Raw genomic sequence first — 15851 nt, forward strand, 5'->3', positions numbered from 1 at the left:
TAAAAGCTTCACTTTTGAATCATTTTCAAAATACACAAAGTGAGGATGATATGTTGAAAGAAAACAGGAACAGCATCAATGTCATAGTCTCCAAAGATAAGTTCAGAAACATGACCAAGTGAAGGTGTATTCAAGCATCCTGAAAGCAAGAAGGATAAACAAGAGGCATCTCTAAAGGCAAAAAAGCTTTTGGGGAAAAAAAGCAAACAGGTAGATTTTAACACAACTTGCATTTAATCAGAAACATTTTTTTTTCTTTTTACAATCTTGTAATTCCTTAATTTGTGGTAGAGTCAGGATGACTGAATGGAGCTGAGAGTTTTCTGGCCTTTCCTGAATGTCTATGAAATATCTATTGCTATCTAGGATTGAATTTTCAACTCTCAGAGTGGGAGATGAGCATTTTTGCTATTAGGCCACCATACTGCTCACATTAACTCTTTTTTTGGTTGAAAATAATTAGCTCTCAAATAATTATTTGAAATTGCTCAAAAGTGGAAAAACAGGAAGAATAAAACAAGATAAAAACACACTGGTTTGCATTAATATCAATGCACTGAGGGATACATCTAAAGTTAAAGCAACATGGGAAGACTCACCAGCATTTTAAATATTGATTGACAACTTCAGGGACAATGCATTTTATAACTAGTTTCAAACTAGGCTTGCACTAAACTGCCCTTCAAATGGAGGACATTTTCAGACATTATTATCCTTTAAATTGAGGACTATAACATAACATTCTGATGCCACAGAATTTTCTTCTATGTCAATCACATTTGTATACAGTTTTTTGGCTTGGACTTCTTGGAAGTGGAAATGTAAGGTGAATTCTATATTGGTTATTATTGTAATCTGTATGAGTATGTTTAACTCTTTTTGTTTCTTTTCTCATTATTTTCATGGTAAATTTTATAAATATACATTTCCTTTGTTCATATAATGCAAAGAGTTTTTAATGATAGTGATGCAAGAATTTGACTGAATCAGGATTCTTTTCAAGTTACAGCTTGTACCAGCAACAGCCACATGTTTATGAATAAAGACTTACAAAATCAATTCTTACTTAAATTTACTTCTGTGTGATATTTAATCTGCCTCAACAAGGTCAATAATTCAAGACAAATCAATTTCATCTGCTCTAAAGAAATCTCTGCTTAGTACTGAAATGGTGTTTTTCTTCTGCAATGTATTGTTTCCTGATGATCTTGAAATTTGATTTATGAATTGTTCCTGGTTTAGGTAAGTGACAGAATGAGAAACCAATTTGTTTGGTATCTGCAAGGTTGACAGCATGGTACTAGGGGTACATTACTTAAATAAAATCTTAAAAGTACATATTTCTGTTAAAAATTGTTTTGCTTTTTTCCACTAAGCTTATAAAGGCATGAAAACTAAACAATTAAACTCTTTTGATAAATATATCTCCTGCCCGTTGAGATAAAAAGTACTACCCCAACAAAATGTTAGATATGCGAAAACATGAAGCTAAAGGTGGAAAATATTTCTGATATGCACTTTACTGCCTGACTCTAGTTAAGATTAATTGTATGGCTGCAGTCCTTAGTGTACCAATGAAATTGAATTCAAAATTAATCAAGCAGAAGAAAGATAAGAGATTTTAAAGAAGTGCCTCCTTTGAGTTTCCTTCTAATTCGCAGTTACTCCCATTTCTTCAGGATTTTGCCTTTGAACAGCTCCCCTGCCTTGCATGTGCCATGTATAAATATATCAAATATAATAGCTTAAAAAATGGGAGGGAGAAAATGCCCTGAATGTTCATCAGGATTGAAATCTATTAAATTGTAATTTATAAAGTCCATTGAAGAAAGATAAGTTTGTAAGACCAGATTTTAGTAAACCTCTAGTAAGTTTGAAGAAAACTGAATAGGTACACTTCTAATATTTCTCTTCCTTTTGAAAAAGTTAAGTCTTTTTTTTACAACTTTCAAATACCATGGCCTAATTTACTGGGGATAATCTAGGAGGCCAGATTATTAGTTTATGACAGACAAAAGGCCAGAAAATCTGATAGCATCAACAAATTGTATTAAAAGGCATAAGTTTTGTGAGCTACAGCTCTCTTCATCAAATATATAGATTGATGTAAGATTTAAATTGGGATAAATGGAAGAGAAAGAGGAAAATATATTAGTTCTTTGCAAATGCAAGTTACTCTACATGAGAGACAGATCACAAGTATTTTATCAATTAACAATTGATTAGTAAGCTATAATTAAGAAAACATATGCCTTTTAATAAAATCTGTATAGTCTGAAAACTCCCAATTGTTGCCCTTACTAAAAACAGATATGTACTGTAGCTTTGTGATTACAGCAGATGGCAGCACCTAGCCAACCCCAACAAAACCTGGATAAGATGTACAGGGTAGCTGTTCTAGTTTTATTATTGCTGTATATGCTTGATACTTTGATAAGAGATCCACAGAAAAATTGAGAACTGTATGTTAGACTACAAAGTAGAAAGAACATCTTGGAAAAAGACGATGCTTTAACAACTAGGTGATACATGGATATGAAGTGATCAACATTTAAGCTCCCCCAAGGAATATTTTTACTTGTTAATGTTTTTGTGACTCAAACTAAAGAAAGTTCAACAACCTACAGCTGAAGGAATTCAGCAAAAGAACATTTATAAATATATCAAATATAATACCTTAAAAAATGGGAGGGAGGAAATGCCCTGAGTGCTGGTCTGGGAAGAAAGAAGGAAAAAGCAGTATTTATGGATCAGAACATAGTATGACATAAAAGTTCTGAAATAGCACTCTTGTGAAAATGAAAATAAACTCTGATATGTTAATCCTTAAGAAAAGAATCCTAAACCCCTGGTTGGACAATATTTCTTTTTAGGATCAACTAAGATGTCTAAAAAAACCCTCATGGTCATCCCCCAAAAAAGCAAGGCATACTCTGTATTTTGTCAGATTTTTACATATGAAATGTAGCAGGAAATATTAGCTCAAACTCTAGAAAGAGTTACCTAAGAGCCTTTCTGGTCATTCTTGAATCAGAAAATTAAACTCGTAGAAAATGTGTTGTCCTCATTGTCAGTTCCTGCCCTTCTATTGCTTCTTGCAGCCATTTAATTTCTCTCTAAGATGACAAAGCCTAACAATGTTATATACCTTTGAGGCTGTCCTGAGAATTAGGTGGGGGGGGGGGCATGCTACTATTATATCAACAGATGGAAAGATGACTTAAATGTGTCTTATTCTAGGGCTCAGACAAAGTGAGGGTGATGACATGAGGCTGCAGAAGACCAAAAAGGTTGCCAGGATTTGTTTGTAATGTAGTTAGATTGTTGGGAAGGAGAAGGCTCTAATGTTTGAGGTAAACCTGAAAACCTATCTTTAGCAATTCTACCATGTTTCTGAGCTGGATTTATTAATAAGTCATCCATTCTGAATTTTGGCAGCAGGGATACTATTGTACAACCAGTTCATTATATCTCCTTCCACATAAAAACAAAGATTTTGTTATGTTTTTGCCAGATAGCTGCCATTTTAAACTTCTTGAATCTTTGATGTCACTTTGTTTTAATCCAAATCTAACATATATACTCACTACCAAAACATCCAAATAAAGGTTTAATCTTTTTAAAGTGTTCTTTGAGTCCCAATACTTAATATCCTGTCTAACTATACACCACTGAATATTATAGGTTTAATGGAGAGAGCAGGTAAGATAATCATAACAAGAAGATTAACAAGATGACAATAAAAAAGATTTATCTTGTGCAAAATCTACCAGCCTGCAATTTCTCCTAACACAATCCCAACATACATTATTAAAAGGGTGAAAAAGTCTCTTCATAAGCTAATTAGAAATATCTGGGACTATGAAAAAGGCAGATTCAAGTAAAGTGTCATTTCACTTCGGCAGTTTATAGTATACATAAGCTCATGCAGTTACCAGTGGCCTCTCGTTACTTAGGATTCTAATATGAAACTTTGGAAAGTACATTGAACTTCCATACAGCACAGGGGGAATCCACTTCTCTGAGAATATTTGAGTATGTCTGCAAGTGCAGGTATATATGGAAGTCCACAAAGCTGCAGCTTTCCACAATGATAGAAAGATGACATGTGATGATATTATAAAGTAAATTCAACCCTTATGTTCCTGCATCTTGGTGCCTAACATAAGGACTTCAATTAGAGAATTTGCATAGCGATGTCAAGATCCTATTCGGTCACTTGATCTCCTTTCCACTAAACTCTATCACATTAAATTCATCTAGTGGATAAGCAGAAGTCACTGAACACCAGTGGCGGGTTCCGGATTCGGTTCCAACCGGTACGTTTGGAACGGCCCTGGCATCACTCACATGCATGCGCGCGGTACGCATGCACACACACACAGTGCGCACATGCATTGTAGTGTAAAATCGCTTCTGCAAGCCTCCACGACGCTCCAGCTGCTCAACGGAGCATTGTGCAGGCACTGTATGCGCCATGCACATGCGCGGAACCACCAATAGCTTTAAAATACTGTAAGGAGCACGGGTGGGCCCTCCGGAGCACCGTACCAGAATGGTACCCGGTGCTCCGGGCAGGCTCCGGTACGCCTGTACCAGCACATACCGCCTGCAACCCACCATTGCTGAACACATACACATTAGTTAAGATTTAAAATCATAGGTGTATTGATCATGAACCAATTCTCCAAAAAACACTTCTACTAATAAAATACTTCTAGTAGAAGGTAGAGGAACAATTGCAACCAGCCATCTGTGACAAAATTCACTATCCCAGCATGTACAGACAATCTTTTTAGGGTTCAGAAAGATAGATAAACTGCAAGCCAAGTTGACTACGTCTAGAGGCCTTTAATGAAACAAACTGACACTGAGGAACCTTGTCTTTTGTTTTGCCAAAAGGCAATCAGGCTCACAAATAGAACAAACACAGCAATTTCCTTACAAGAGAAATTTCCAGACTTACAGTAAATAGTAGACTTGGCTTTTCAACCTGGTTGCTAGGAAACACATTGCAATTAACAAGCCCTATAATATTCGGTTTGTGTTCTTGGGTATGTTCTCTAGCCACTGTTCCACGGTTGGAGGACTTGGTGGTTCTCGAAAAGAATTGCATACAACAAGACCAGTATATATATATATTTGGTATATATTTATTTTCCCATATAAGATTGAAATTGTCTTGGCAACGTTTCAGTGAGGTCTCACTCGCCATCTTCAGGCTGGGTTTTGGGCTTAAAGCGTGGTCGGAGCTGCCGTCTTTCTATAAATCTTGGTGGGGGTGTGTGGAGTGCTGGCTTTGTTTCAGTAAGTGGAATGATTGGTTGTGTGGTTATGTCATGATTGGTAGATTGGTGCTGGCTGGGTGTCCATTGTTGTTTCGTGTTGTAACGGCCTGTGTGGTGGGTGGGGCTCATTTGTTGACTAGGGCTGGTTTCCAGATGTCTGGTAGGCGGGAGGTATCATCACATTTATTCATGTTATGGGGGTGTTTCTCTATTTCAATAGCTTCCATGATTATTCTCCTGTTGAAGTGTTCAGTTTTGGAGATTAATTTGGTTCCTTCAAAATTAATTTCATACCATATATACATATATACATACATACATACATACATACATACATACATACATACATACATACACACAGAGACACATATCCAGAAATATATCATACTGAGATGTGAGATTATAGGCACTGAAGTCTAACTCATGGAAAAGGCAGGTAATAGAGAAAGCTTCTGTAATATGAGATAGATTTTCAGAAACTATTATCAGAAAGAAGGCCTAACCTAGAAGTTCTCATTTGACATCATTAATCCTAACATAAACAGTTGATAGGTACTAAAAATGAATGAAAGCCTAAAGCATGTTATCCTTCAATGAATCACCTCGATGTGGTGTACCCCTTTAATGGCAACTGAAATCTCATTTTTCCAAAGGTTAAATTTGAGTTGAAAAAGAAATATGAATGAATTCATCAATATTTGTAATATTGTTGTGAATTTCTACTGGTGCTACTCAAGGAATTTCTTCTACAGCTGCACAGCTGATGTTTCAATAGCCAGAAATGAATTAGGGAAACTGCATCTCCAAACAATTGTAATATAGCAAGAAGTGGTCTATCTGGAAAAGAAATGTGTTTTGTTTTAAATCCTGACCTTCTCATCAGTTTCCCCCCACTGGTGCTCTCTTTCCACAAACAATTTCTTGTATTGTTACCATTCATCACCAATGCTTACATAAGTCAAAAGGCAACCTTATGGAGTTTGCAGAATTGTAGATTGGAGCAATATGCAAATATTGTTATTTGTTTCTCCTGATCTACTACCATTGCAAACTTACTCTTACTCTTCCCCTCTTTGCTTAATTTTACTTTGCTTTTGCATTATTTGGCTCTGAGATATTAGGGATAGGAAAAGAAGCATTTTAATTTTTTTTGCCCAGCACTGTCCTTCAGCTGTGCCAATAGTCTGAAGACTGTCTGTGATCCTTTGGTTACCCAACACTTGGACTACAGAAATAGTTTTCTCCCTGCTTCTGTGTTATAGCTCTCAACTTTCTAGTATCACATGCAGCTGTTCTGTCCTGCCCTAAATTTTCCCCACACATTCTAGATCCGTGTTGGCGAACCTGTGGCATGCAGAGCCATTTGTTAGGGCACGTGAGGCATTGCCCTGTCAGCTCCAGCATGCCAGCTGACTTTGGCCTTCATTTTTGGCCATTTTTCACCCTCCGGAGGCTTCCCTGAAGCGGGTGGTGGTGCACACGCATGCGCATGGGGGAGGGTTGTGCACATAGCATTATGAGTGCGGGCACATACACACAACCCCCCCTGTGCTCCCCCTGTTTTTGGCACTGATGGCAAAAAGATTAGCCATCACTGTTCTAGACAGATGGAACAACTTTATTGTCACTTTGAATGTATACTAATCGGCATACATTAAAATGAAATGTCATTGCATACAACTCTCAAAAGGTCACTGCCTCCAATATACACTACATAAATATGATAAAATAAACAAATAAATAAATACTACATACATACACACACACACACATGCATACATACATATGCATATATCCACATATATAACACAGAGAAACAACAGAGTCTAGTTTGGATGTATGCATGTACACAGTAAGAAAATGAAACTTGCGAGTTTATCAGACAGATGGCATAGGGAACAAAGCTGTTATGGAATCAGGTACTCCTGCTAGAAATACTTCAAAACCTCCTCCCAGAGGGGAGCAACAGAAACATTCTATTGTCTTAATACAAAAAGGCAGAGATTCAATCATACTGTTGCAATCACCATGATAGCATTTTTAACATTCCTTGAGGACAACTCTAAACAATACTGACATGTATTTATAATTTATTCTTAATTTAAGAAGCTTTATAGAAGTATACGGGCACAGCAACAGTACATACCTGAGATAATCCTTGATTTCCCAAACACTACATGCTTAGATGACACAGTTCTGCAAATAACACTAAGGGAAAATATCCATTTGAATAGGTCTCATAATTTTGGATGAATCTCATAACTGTTAACACAAGATTGAGGACAATATTATAGGGCATATGGAATAAATTACTTGCTGAACCACTATTAGGAAAAAAGGACAGCAGTCTTATTACATGCTCTATATTAAATGTACATCAAATTTTATATACTCAATGACTTTTCATTTATTCATAAAGTCATCCCAATGATCTGTAGATGAGAGTGAATGGGAGCAATGTCTTTTCTTTCCAAAATGGAAAGAAAAGACATTGCTCCCATTCACTCTCATCTACAGATCATTGGGATGACTTTTTTCCAATCAGTACTTGTGTAAGAAAAGGCAGAATTGCATCCACAAGGTATTTTTGAACTTTCAAAATCCCTGAGTATTTCTTTTGTTAGCTAAAGCTAAGGGGGTTTGGAGTGCATAAAAATCAGGAAGATTCTTGGCAAAGCTTTGTCTATATTGTCCATCAGGGAAACTGGTAGCCATCTCCCACTGTATCAATAGGTGTTTAGAAAGATGACCAAGAAGTCTCTACTTCGATGCTAAACTAAATATGACTAGTTACCAAGATTCCAGTGACTTTCCCCTTTTCAATACATTTGGTTGAAGAAGATTCTGTGGGAAGCTTGCACTTTTTGTTATAAATAGCCACTTGGCTGATATCTCAATTCTTTCTAAATTTCCTACCAGTTTAAACATTTAAATATCTCAGCAGTTAACTCCATGTTTTCTTTACAGGGTGACGTTTATTGTTATATTAATGAACAAAGATCTACTGTCTTCAAAGATTTCATCTTTATATTTTTTATCAGATGTCCATTCTAGGCATTGGGTTTGGGCAAAAAGAATATCCAATCCTTGAACTTATGGAAAATAGATATTGTACTACAAAAATAGGAATATAAAGCAATAAAACAAAAATAACTTAGGGAAACCATCCAGAGTTCTGGAATTCTTTCAAACTTCTTATTAACAGCTCTGCTTTAGATCATAAAGGACTTTCATTGAAGGAAAAAATAATCTGAACCAATTGTATCTGCCATATGAATGCACTGGGGGACTTTTCTTCATCTTTTGCCTACTCAGGTCGTTTTGAAATATCCTACTTCGTTGGCTTTTTCAACCATATCAGCATTGGTCCCCTATTCAGATTGAACAGAGTTCTATTTAATGCATAACTATCCAAGACAAATAAGAAGGTGCTTGAATAGGTTTTCAACAATTTAATAAATATTCTGGCAATTTCTACTCTGGAATACAGACCTTGGAGGAAACAAACAAAAAATAAATTTAAAATTGTACATTCAGTGACATAACTAAATTTCAGTATAAAGCTAGATTTAAAAGATTTACCACACAAAAGAGAGACAGAAAAGTTCCTAGAACAATCAAGATAAAACAATTATTCCACTCCAATTTTGTAGCCTCGTGCCTGTTGTCTCTTTAAATAACTAAGAGAGTTTATCTACTAACTGGATGTAATGTTACACAGAATAGAGAAGACATTCAGAATGCAATAAAGTAGCACGTAGGCACTACCATGGTCTGCAAGTTCTTATCCATCTTAAACGACAGGACACCAAGATTGGGTTTGCCTTCTTTGAAGCTAGTAGCTAGAGAACAATTATGTGCTGCAAACTAACATATCTGCAAAGGGCCCAAGGAGATTTTTGTTGAAAATGCATCGGATCCACACTAGATAGTTTGTGAATGGCTTAATGTTGTCTGAAAATGTATGGTTTTGGTGGGACAAAATGTAAGGCATGTATGTATTTTCTCCTTGCTCCTGAATCCAAACTTCGTATTTTACTTCTCTGACCTTCAAGTATTTCAGGTTCCAAGGGATCTGCCAAGATACAGAGAGCTTAGCTTCACTGGTACCCTGGATAGAGGCTTGGCATTTAGCATCTCTAACTTTGCCTGGATAGAGGCCACTAGTCCACTTTTGCTTCTTAGGCCCTGGTTTGGTTTTCACCGTTTGCCTGATGATCTGGATAAGGGAAGCAATATTAATTTTGGTGTCCTGATAGATACGGAAAAGCCATTCCGGGTTGCGGCAACACAGGTGCCGGGAAACTTCATTGCTCTTAATAATGCGATCTTGTTCTGCTTTGTCTAAGTGGGCAATTCCTCCTTGATCCCAGGGTCTGTCTGGATAAGTCACAGTATTCCCCTTTTCAGTGTTTTGCCATGAAATGTACTGAAGATCCATGCCAGGAAGGGTAGATAATGTCTTGTAAGGGGTGTAATGCTCAGGATTTATAGCAAAAGGGAAGAGTTCCACAACAGTGGCTCCTCTTGGCAGAAAGAGAGACATCACAAGTTGAGCTCCATGCATGCTGACAAGCATGGATGCATTGCTAATCAAGCGTACTATTTCAGAAAATGTATGGTCTTCTATGGAAACAGTAATGGTTTTCATCTGAAATTCTTGGGCAAGTGCCAAAATTAGCTCTGCCTCATTTAGGATTAGTCGATTGATGGTTCGGCTGAATACTATTATATATTCCTCACCAGGTATTCCTTCCAAGCTCACATTTAGCCTCTTCATCATGAATGTCTTGAACTGTCGGATCTCATTGCCAGAGACCAAGATGTTGGCTTTTGGCCCCTGGGGCTGAACAAAACCATATTGATACCAGGTTGTGATTTTAGACAGACCGACGTATGACTTGGTGAAACACAGGAGCCGCCCAAGTGTTTTAAGCTGCTCTCTTAGGAGTGGTTGCTTGCTGCTAAGCAATTTGTATAGCTCAAAGTGTAGTCCTTCACCCCAGCCTTCCATGAAGAACAATCTGGTCTCCAAATCCAAATCTGGAAACTGCTGCATTGTATAGAAAATTGGAAGGAGATCATCATGGAAAACGTGCATCAAATTATCTGGATTAAACCTATTCATAATCAGTGCTACATCAGGAACAAAAACAGGCTTTGGCATAAATTTCAGAGCTGCAGCCGGTAGTTCTACAAAATTGAAATACTGGGTATTATGGTCCTCCACTGAGGAGAGATCAAGTAGGGCAGGCTGAAATCTTCTGGAGCCCAAGTTTGGAAGCATAACAGAAGAACTGCTATGGAAGAAGACAAATTCCTCAGCTTCGGTAGAATAACAGAGAGACTCAAAACGGCATATACGGTCAGTATGCATCCTGCCAGTACACACCATTTTGGTGCCATCTTCTACCAGAGCTTGAAGTGCGACATGATAGTCAATGCTGACCTGAGAGATTTCCTGGGACTGACGCATGAGGACTAACTCCTCTTCCAGCACAAAGACATGATCATGCAGCTTGATATACTTCCACAGCACAGCAGCAAGGACACACACTAGCAAGGCGTTAAACACTGCTGCTATGTTCATTCTGGACCCAGGTCCTAGCAAGTAGGTAGGTGGTAAACACTAAGGAAGAGGGATGCATTCTCAGTCTTCTTTATCATAATGGAGCAGAGACCTAAAAAAATAAAGTAAGAGCAAAAACAGTTATGGTTATAAGGGTCCTCTAAAATTTATTATGTTGTTGTATAGGAATAATGGCTAATCTCCATCTTGCCCCCTCCACCCTTGATAAATTCTTCAGTTTTTGTGCAAGAAGGAAGAACTGCAGATAATGTTTAAAAATATTCTTTGAAACAGCTGCTCCAAGCAGATTCACTCTAATTTTAGCCTTGTTCTCTAAACAAAAATACATGTTACATTACAGACTGATAAATAGATGCTACATACCGGCAAACAATTTCTGCACTTAAAATGCTCATATAAAACTTTATTCATGGACACTTTTATGAAAGAAGGTATACTTATAGCCACATTGACCTTCTTTTATGAAAAACTGATTAAGTGATTTGTTTTTAATTTTGTACCTTATTTCTTTCAGCAAAAAAACTAGCAGGGAAAAAAGAAGACTCTTGGAGTTTCAATGTGACATATGACCACTTATGTATGTATAGAATTACTGCCTAATGGATATGTCAGTCCAACATAAACATTTTACAACTCTAACCGAAGAAACTGCAAAAAATCTATTGCAGAAGGACCTGATGGATCCAGGTAAGAAACTGAGTCTCCTTTGTTTTCATATTATGAGAATGTTTTAAAATAGCCAAAGATAAGATTGGGCTTTTGAGCATATGCACTAAAATAGCCCCCCCCAAAAAATAAGCCCTCCCCGAAAATATTGCAACACAGCAGCAACCATGAGGTGACCATGCTCGCCGCCTCCTGCACCTCAAAAATAATAAGACCTCCCCAAAAATAAAGCCAAGCGCTTATTTTTGGGGTCAAAACAAAATAAGACACTGTCTTATTTTCTAGGAAATACAGTACAAATAGGACCACTGTCTCTTATTGTGGCTATGGATACATTCTTCAAATATTGAAAGCTTTTTAATATCTTTCTCAATTCAAATTAATGTGAACTCTACTTTTGTGAAACTTTTTGAAAGAGTAGAAAAATACTTGCGCTTTGCTTTGAGTGTGAATACAGGTAGTCCTCGAATTACGATCACAATTGAGCCCAAAATTTATGTTAAGTAAGACATATATTAAGTGAATTTTGCTCCACTTTACAACCTTTCTTGCTATAGTTGTAAAGTGAATCACTGTGGTTGATAAGTTAGTAACCCGGTTTTTAACTGAATCTGGCTTTCTCATTGACTTTGCTTGTCAGAAGGTTGCAAAAGATGATCATGTGATCCTGGGACACAGCAATAGTCATAAATATGAATCAAGCATCTGAATTTTGATCATATGATCACGAGGATGCTAGAAAAGACGTAATTGTGAAAAACAGTCGTAAGTCACTTTTTTCAGTGCCATTGTAACTTTGAATGCTCACTAAATGAACTATTGTAAATCAAGGACTACCTATAATCTCTAATAGATTGGATTTCCAGGATTTTTGTTCAGTAAGGTGAACTTTTAATACAAACCCAAGCAAAGTGTTAATGAGATAGTATGTTTTTATAACACTCCATTGCAAACATGGAAAACATTTGATTGTCACAAGACTGGAAAAGTGGCAGAAGGGAAGGACCAAAGAAAAATCCCATTGAACGATTATAACACTCATTACATTACAATCTGTGCATGCTTACTCAGAAATAAATCTGCTGTATTCAACAGAATTTATGTTTAGATAAGTTCTGTTTAGTTTAGATAGGCCAAGCATAATTACATGGTATAAAATGTAACTTATTTCTGAGCATTGTATTATTGGTATGTACTTACTTATCATTTTTCTGTATTCTTAAAATATCAGATTTAAAAACACTTTAGAGACAATTTATGGTATAAACAAGCATCAGTTATCCAGATATATTATATCTCACTTGAAAAAAGCCTCATAAAATTTAGCATATTAGAGGAGTAAACGCAGGCGCTTGTGCTTCATCTTCGACTCCAAAGGAATCCTCTTGCCCCCTTCTGGAGGAGGCTCTCTGAGTGAGCTCCCTCTGCCAGACTGGTCTATTGCTCCAGCTGCCTCTTCTCCCTGAGGGCAATTAGGTAATCTCTGTAGTGTTTCTGAATAGTTGCAGAGGGCAAGGAAATGGAAACAGTTTACCAGGGAACATTTTTGCAAAGCCAAAAAATGTGTTGGGAATTGGGCAGAAGGTTATTATGGTTTGGAGCAATGAAAAGGAGAGGCATGCATGCATGCACACAGATCAGACCAAAACAAAAGGCTAGGAGAAAAATGGAACATTAGCACAAAAAATAAAAAATAAAAAAAGGAAATCATCCATTTTGATCTCCTGCTTCTTTGTAAAAGCTATGCTATCTCAAACCATTGGAAAATCAGCCCAAGATAACAACACTACTTTTTCTCCAAGAATAGGGCTATTTGTGCTACAAATCACAAACACTGATATATACAAGCATACTTCTCTTGCCAGAGATTAATACTTTAGATTGCAACCTTTCAGAATTAGAGTGTAGTGACCCCATACAAGTGGATGGGTGGGTAGAAAAACCCACAATCAACATGGGAACCTAGGGTGAGGAAGATAAAAGACGTAATCCAAGAGATCTCAAGACTTTTTTTTGTAATAAGTTTTTTTTTATTTTATAACATACAAAAATTCCAATTTCAATTGAACAGTGTTGTATGGGTACAAATCATTTTAAGAAATAATAATGAAAGGGTTTACAACAATATTCACTGCATTAATATCACTTATATTAATATAGTAATAATAATCATGTTTGTTTAACCAAGTTAACATATCTTTCTTATATCATTGATCCTTCCATATATTTCCCTGTTCTAGCTCCTGTTTTTGTCAGCTAGTCATTGGTAAATAATATCCCAAGTCAAAAAATATTCAGTTTCTTTCTTTTCCTTTATTGTAAGTATTAGCTTATCCATTTCTGCATATTCTAATATTTTTCTAATCATATCCTCATCTGTTGGGATCTCTTGCTGGATAAAATGCCCAGCAAAAATGTCTCTGGTTTAAAATCTAGATGTTGTTTTATCATTTTCTTCCACCCATGTATGTATTTTTGTCCAATATTTTTTCACTTTTTGACATGTTCACCACATATGATAGTATGAACCTGGTATCTGGTGACATTATCCTTAAACATCTTTGCTACCCTTGCAGGTTGAAAATGTCATCTATAAAACATTTTATAAAGATTTTCTTTGTATGTAGTAGACATTGTTAATTTATAATTTCTATCCCATAATTTCTGCCATTGATCTAACTCAATCGAATGGCCAATTTTTTAGTCCATACTATCATCATCTCTTTTACTTGTTCATCTTCCATCTTAATACTTAACAAATAGTTATATATTTTCTTTATTAATTTTTCATCTGTCCCTGTTAATATCTGATCTAATTCTGTTAATTCTTTATTTAAACCATACATTTTAACATTCTTCTCATATTTATTTATTTATTTATTTATTCTTCGCATTTCTAAACCGCCCCCTCTCCCAAAAAGGGACTCGGGGCGGTGTACAGTCCACACAACAAATAACAGATAAAATACAAATATAAATATAACTATAAATATACGTATATATGTGGAGGAGGTTAAAATTAAGAGTACTGTACAGAAGAATAAATATGGGTCTAAAAGCCCTAAAAACAATTAGAAATTAAAACATTACCCTTAAAATAACCAGATGAGAGTATACTACCAGGAGTTCATAGTTGTAACATTTATAATTATGCCAGGCCAGCTAATCGGAACAGGTGAGTCTTCAATTTTTGTCGGAAGGAGCGGAAGTCCAAGGTGGTTCTAATGTCGGGGGGGAGGTCATTCCAGAGGGTTGGGCCCATCACAGAGAAGGCTCTACTCCTTGGCGCCACCCGCTGGCATTGCCTAGTGGACGGCACCTGGAGAAGGCCCTCCCTGTGAGAGCGGATTGGCCGCAGGGATGTATGTGGGAGGATGCGATCCCGCAAGTAACTAGGTCCTGAGCCATGGAGCGCTTTAAAGATAGTAATCAGGACCTTGAAACGCACCCGAAAAACCACAGGTAGCCAGTGCAGCTCACACAGGAGCGGTGTTACGTGGGAGAATCTAGACCTCCCCATGATAACCCGCGCGGCCGCGTTCTGGACTAGCTGCAGTCTCCGGGCGCATCCCAAGGGAAGCCCCATGTAGAGAGCATTACAGTAGTCTAGGCGAGACGTCACCAGCGCATGAGTGACTGTGCGTAGGGCATCCCGGTCCAGTAGGGGGCGCAATTGCGCACCAGGCGAACCTGGTGGAACGCCCCCCTTGCCACGGCTGCCACGTGGTCATCCATTGACAGCCGGGCATCTAGGAGGACGCCCAAATTGTGCGCCCGTTCCACAGGGGGCAGTAGCTCGTCCCCTATGGCCAGCGATGGAGTCAGCTGGCTGAACCGAGGTGCCGGAAGCCACAGCCACTCAGTCTTGGAGGGGTTGAGTTTGAGTCTGTTGTCCCCCATCCAGACCCCGACGGCTTCCAAACACCGGGACATCACTGCGACAGCCTCGTTGGGGTGGTTTGGGATTGAAATATCTAGATTGTATCTGCACATATGACCACAAGTTATTTCAATCCCTTGATCACTCAATTTCTGTTTAGTTTTAAGTTCCCCTTTTTCATTTACAATATCTTTATATCTGGTAACATTCTTTATATCAATAACATTTGGATAAATCAGTGCCTCTGTGGAGAGCCAGACCAATATTTTCAAATAATGTTGTTGTTTAATTTTCTCCCATACTAGTAATAATGGAATCTTAACATAGTGTCTTTGGAAATACAGTAGCTATGTATTTTATTTTTCCCATACCATAAAAAAGCATGCCAACCTATTTCAAGATCATGTCCTTCTAAGGTCAGTAGTCT

At 37.3% G+C, this 15851-nt stretch overlaps 1 protein-coding gene across 8 annotated transcripts in view; it reads right to left on the minus strand.

The window, feature by feature from the left end:
* Positions 1-8725: 8725 nt before the first annotated feature.
* POMGNT2 (protein O-linked mannose N-acetylglucosaminyltransferase 2 (beta 1,4-)) overlaps positions 8726-15851 on the minus strand; it is a 223410-nt gene continuing 216284 nt past the window's right edge. For all 8 annotated transcript variants that reach the window (XM_081970115.1, XM_081970109.1, XM_081970113.1 and 5 more), the window contains one exon: positions 8726-10969. In XM_081970115.1, coding sequence (XP_081826241.1) covers positions 9142-10878 — 1737 coding nt within the window. In that variant the 5' untranslated portion in view covers positions 10879-10969 and the 3' untranslated portion in view covers positions 8726-9141. The remainder of the gene's footprint in view (positions 10970-15851) is intronic.

The sequence above is a fragment of the Natrix helvetica genome (assembly GCF_964273705.1).
Source record: "Natrix helvetica genome assembly, chromosome: Z".
NCBI lineage: Eukaryota > Metazoa > Chordata > Lepidosauria > Squamata > Natricidae > Natrix > Natrix helvetica.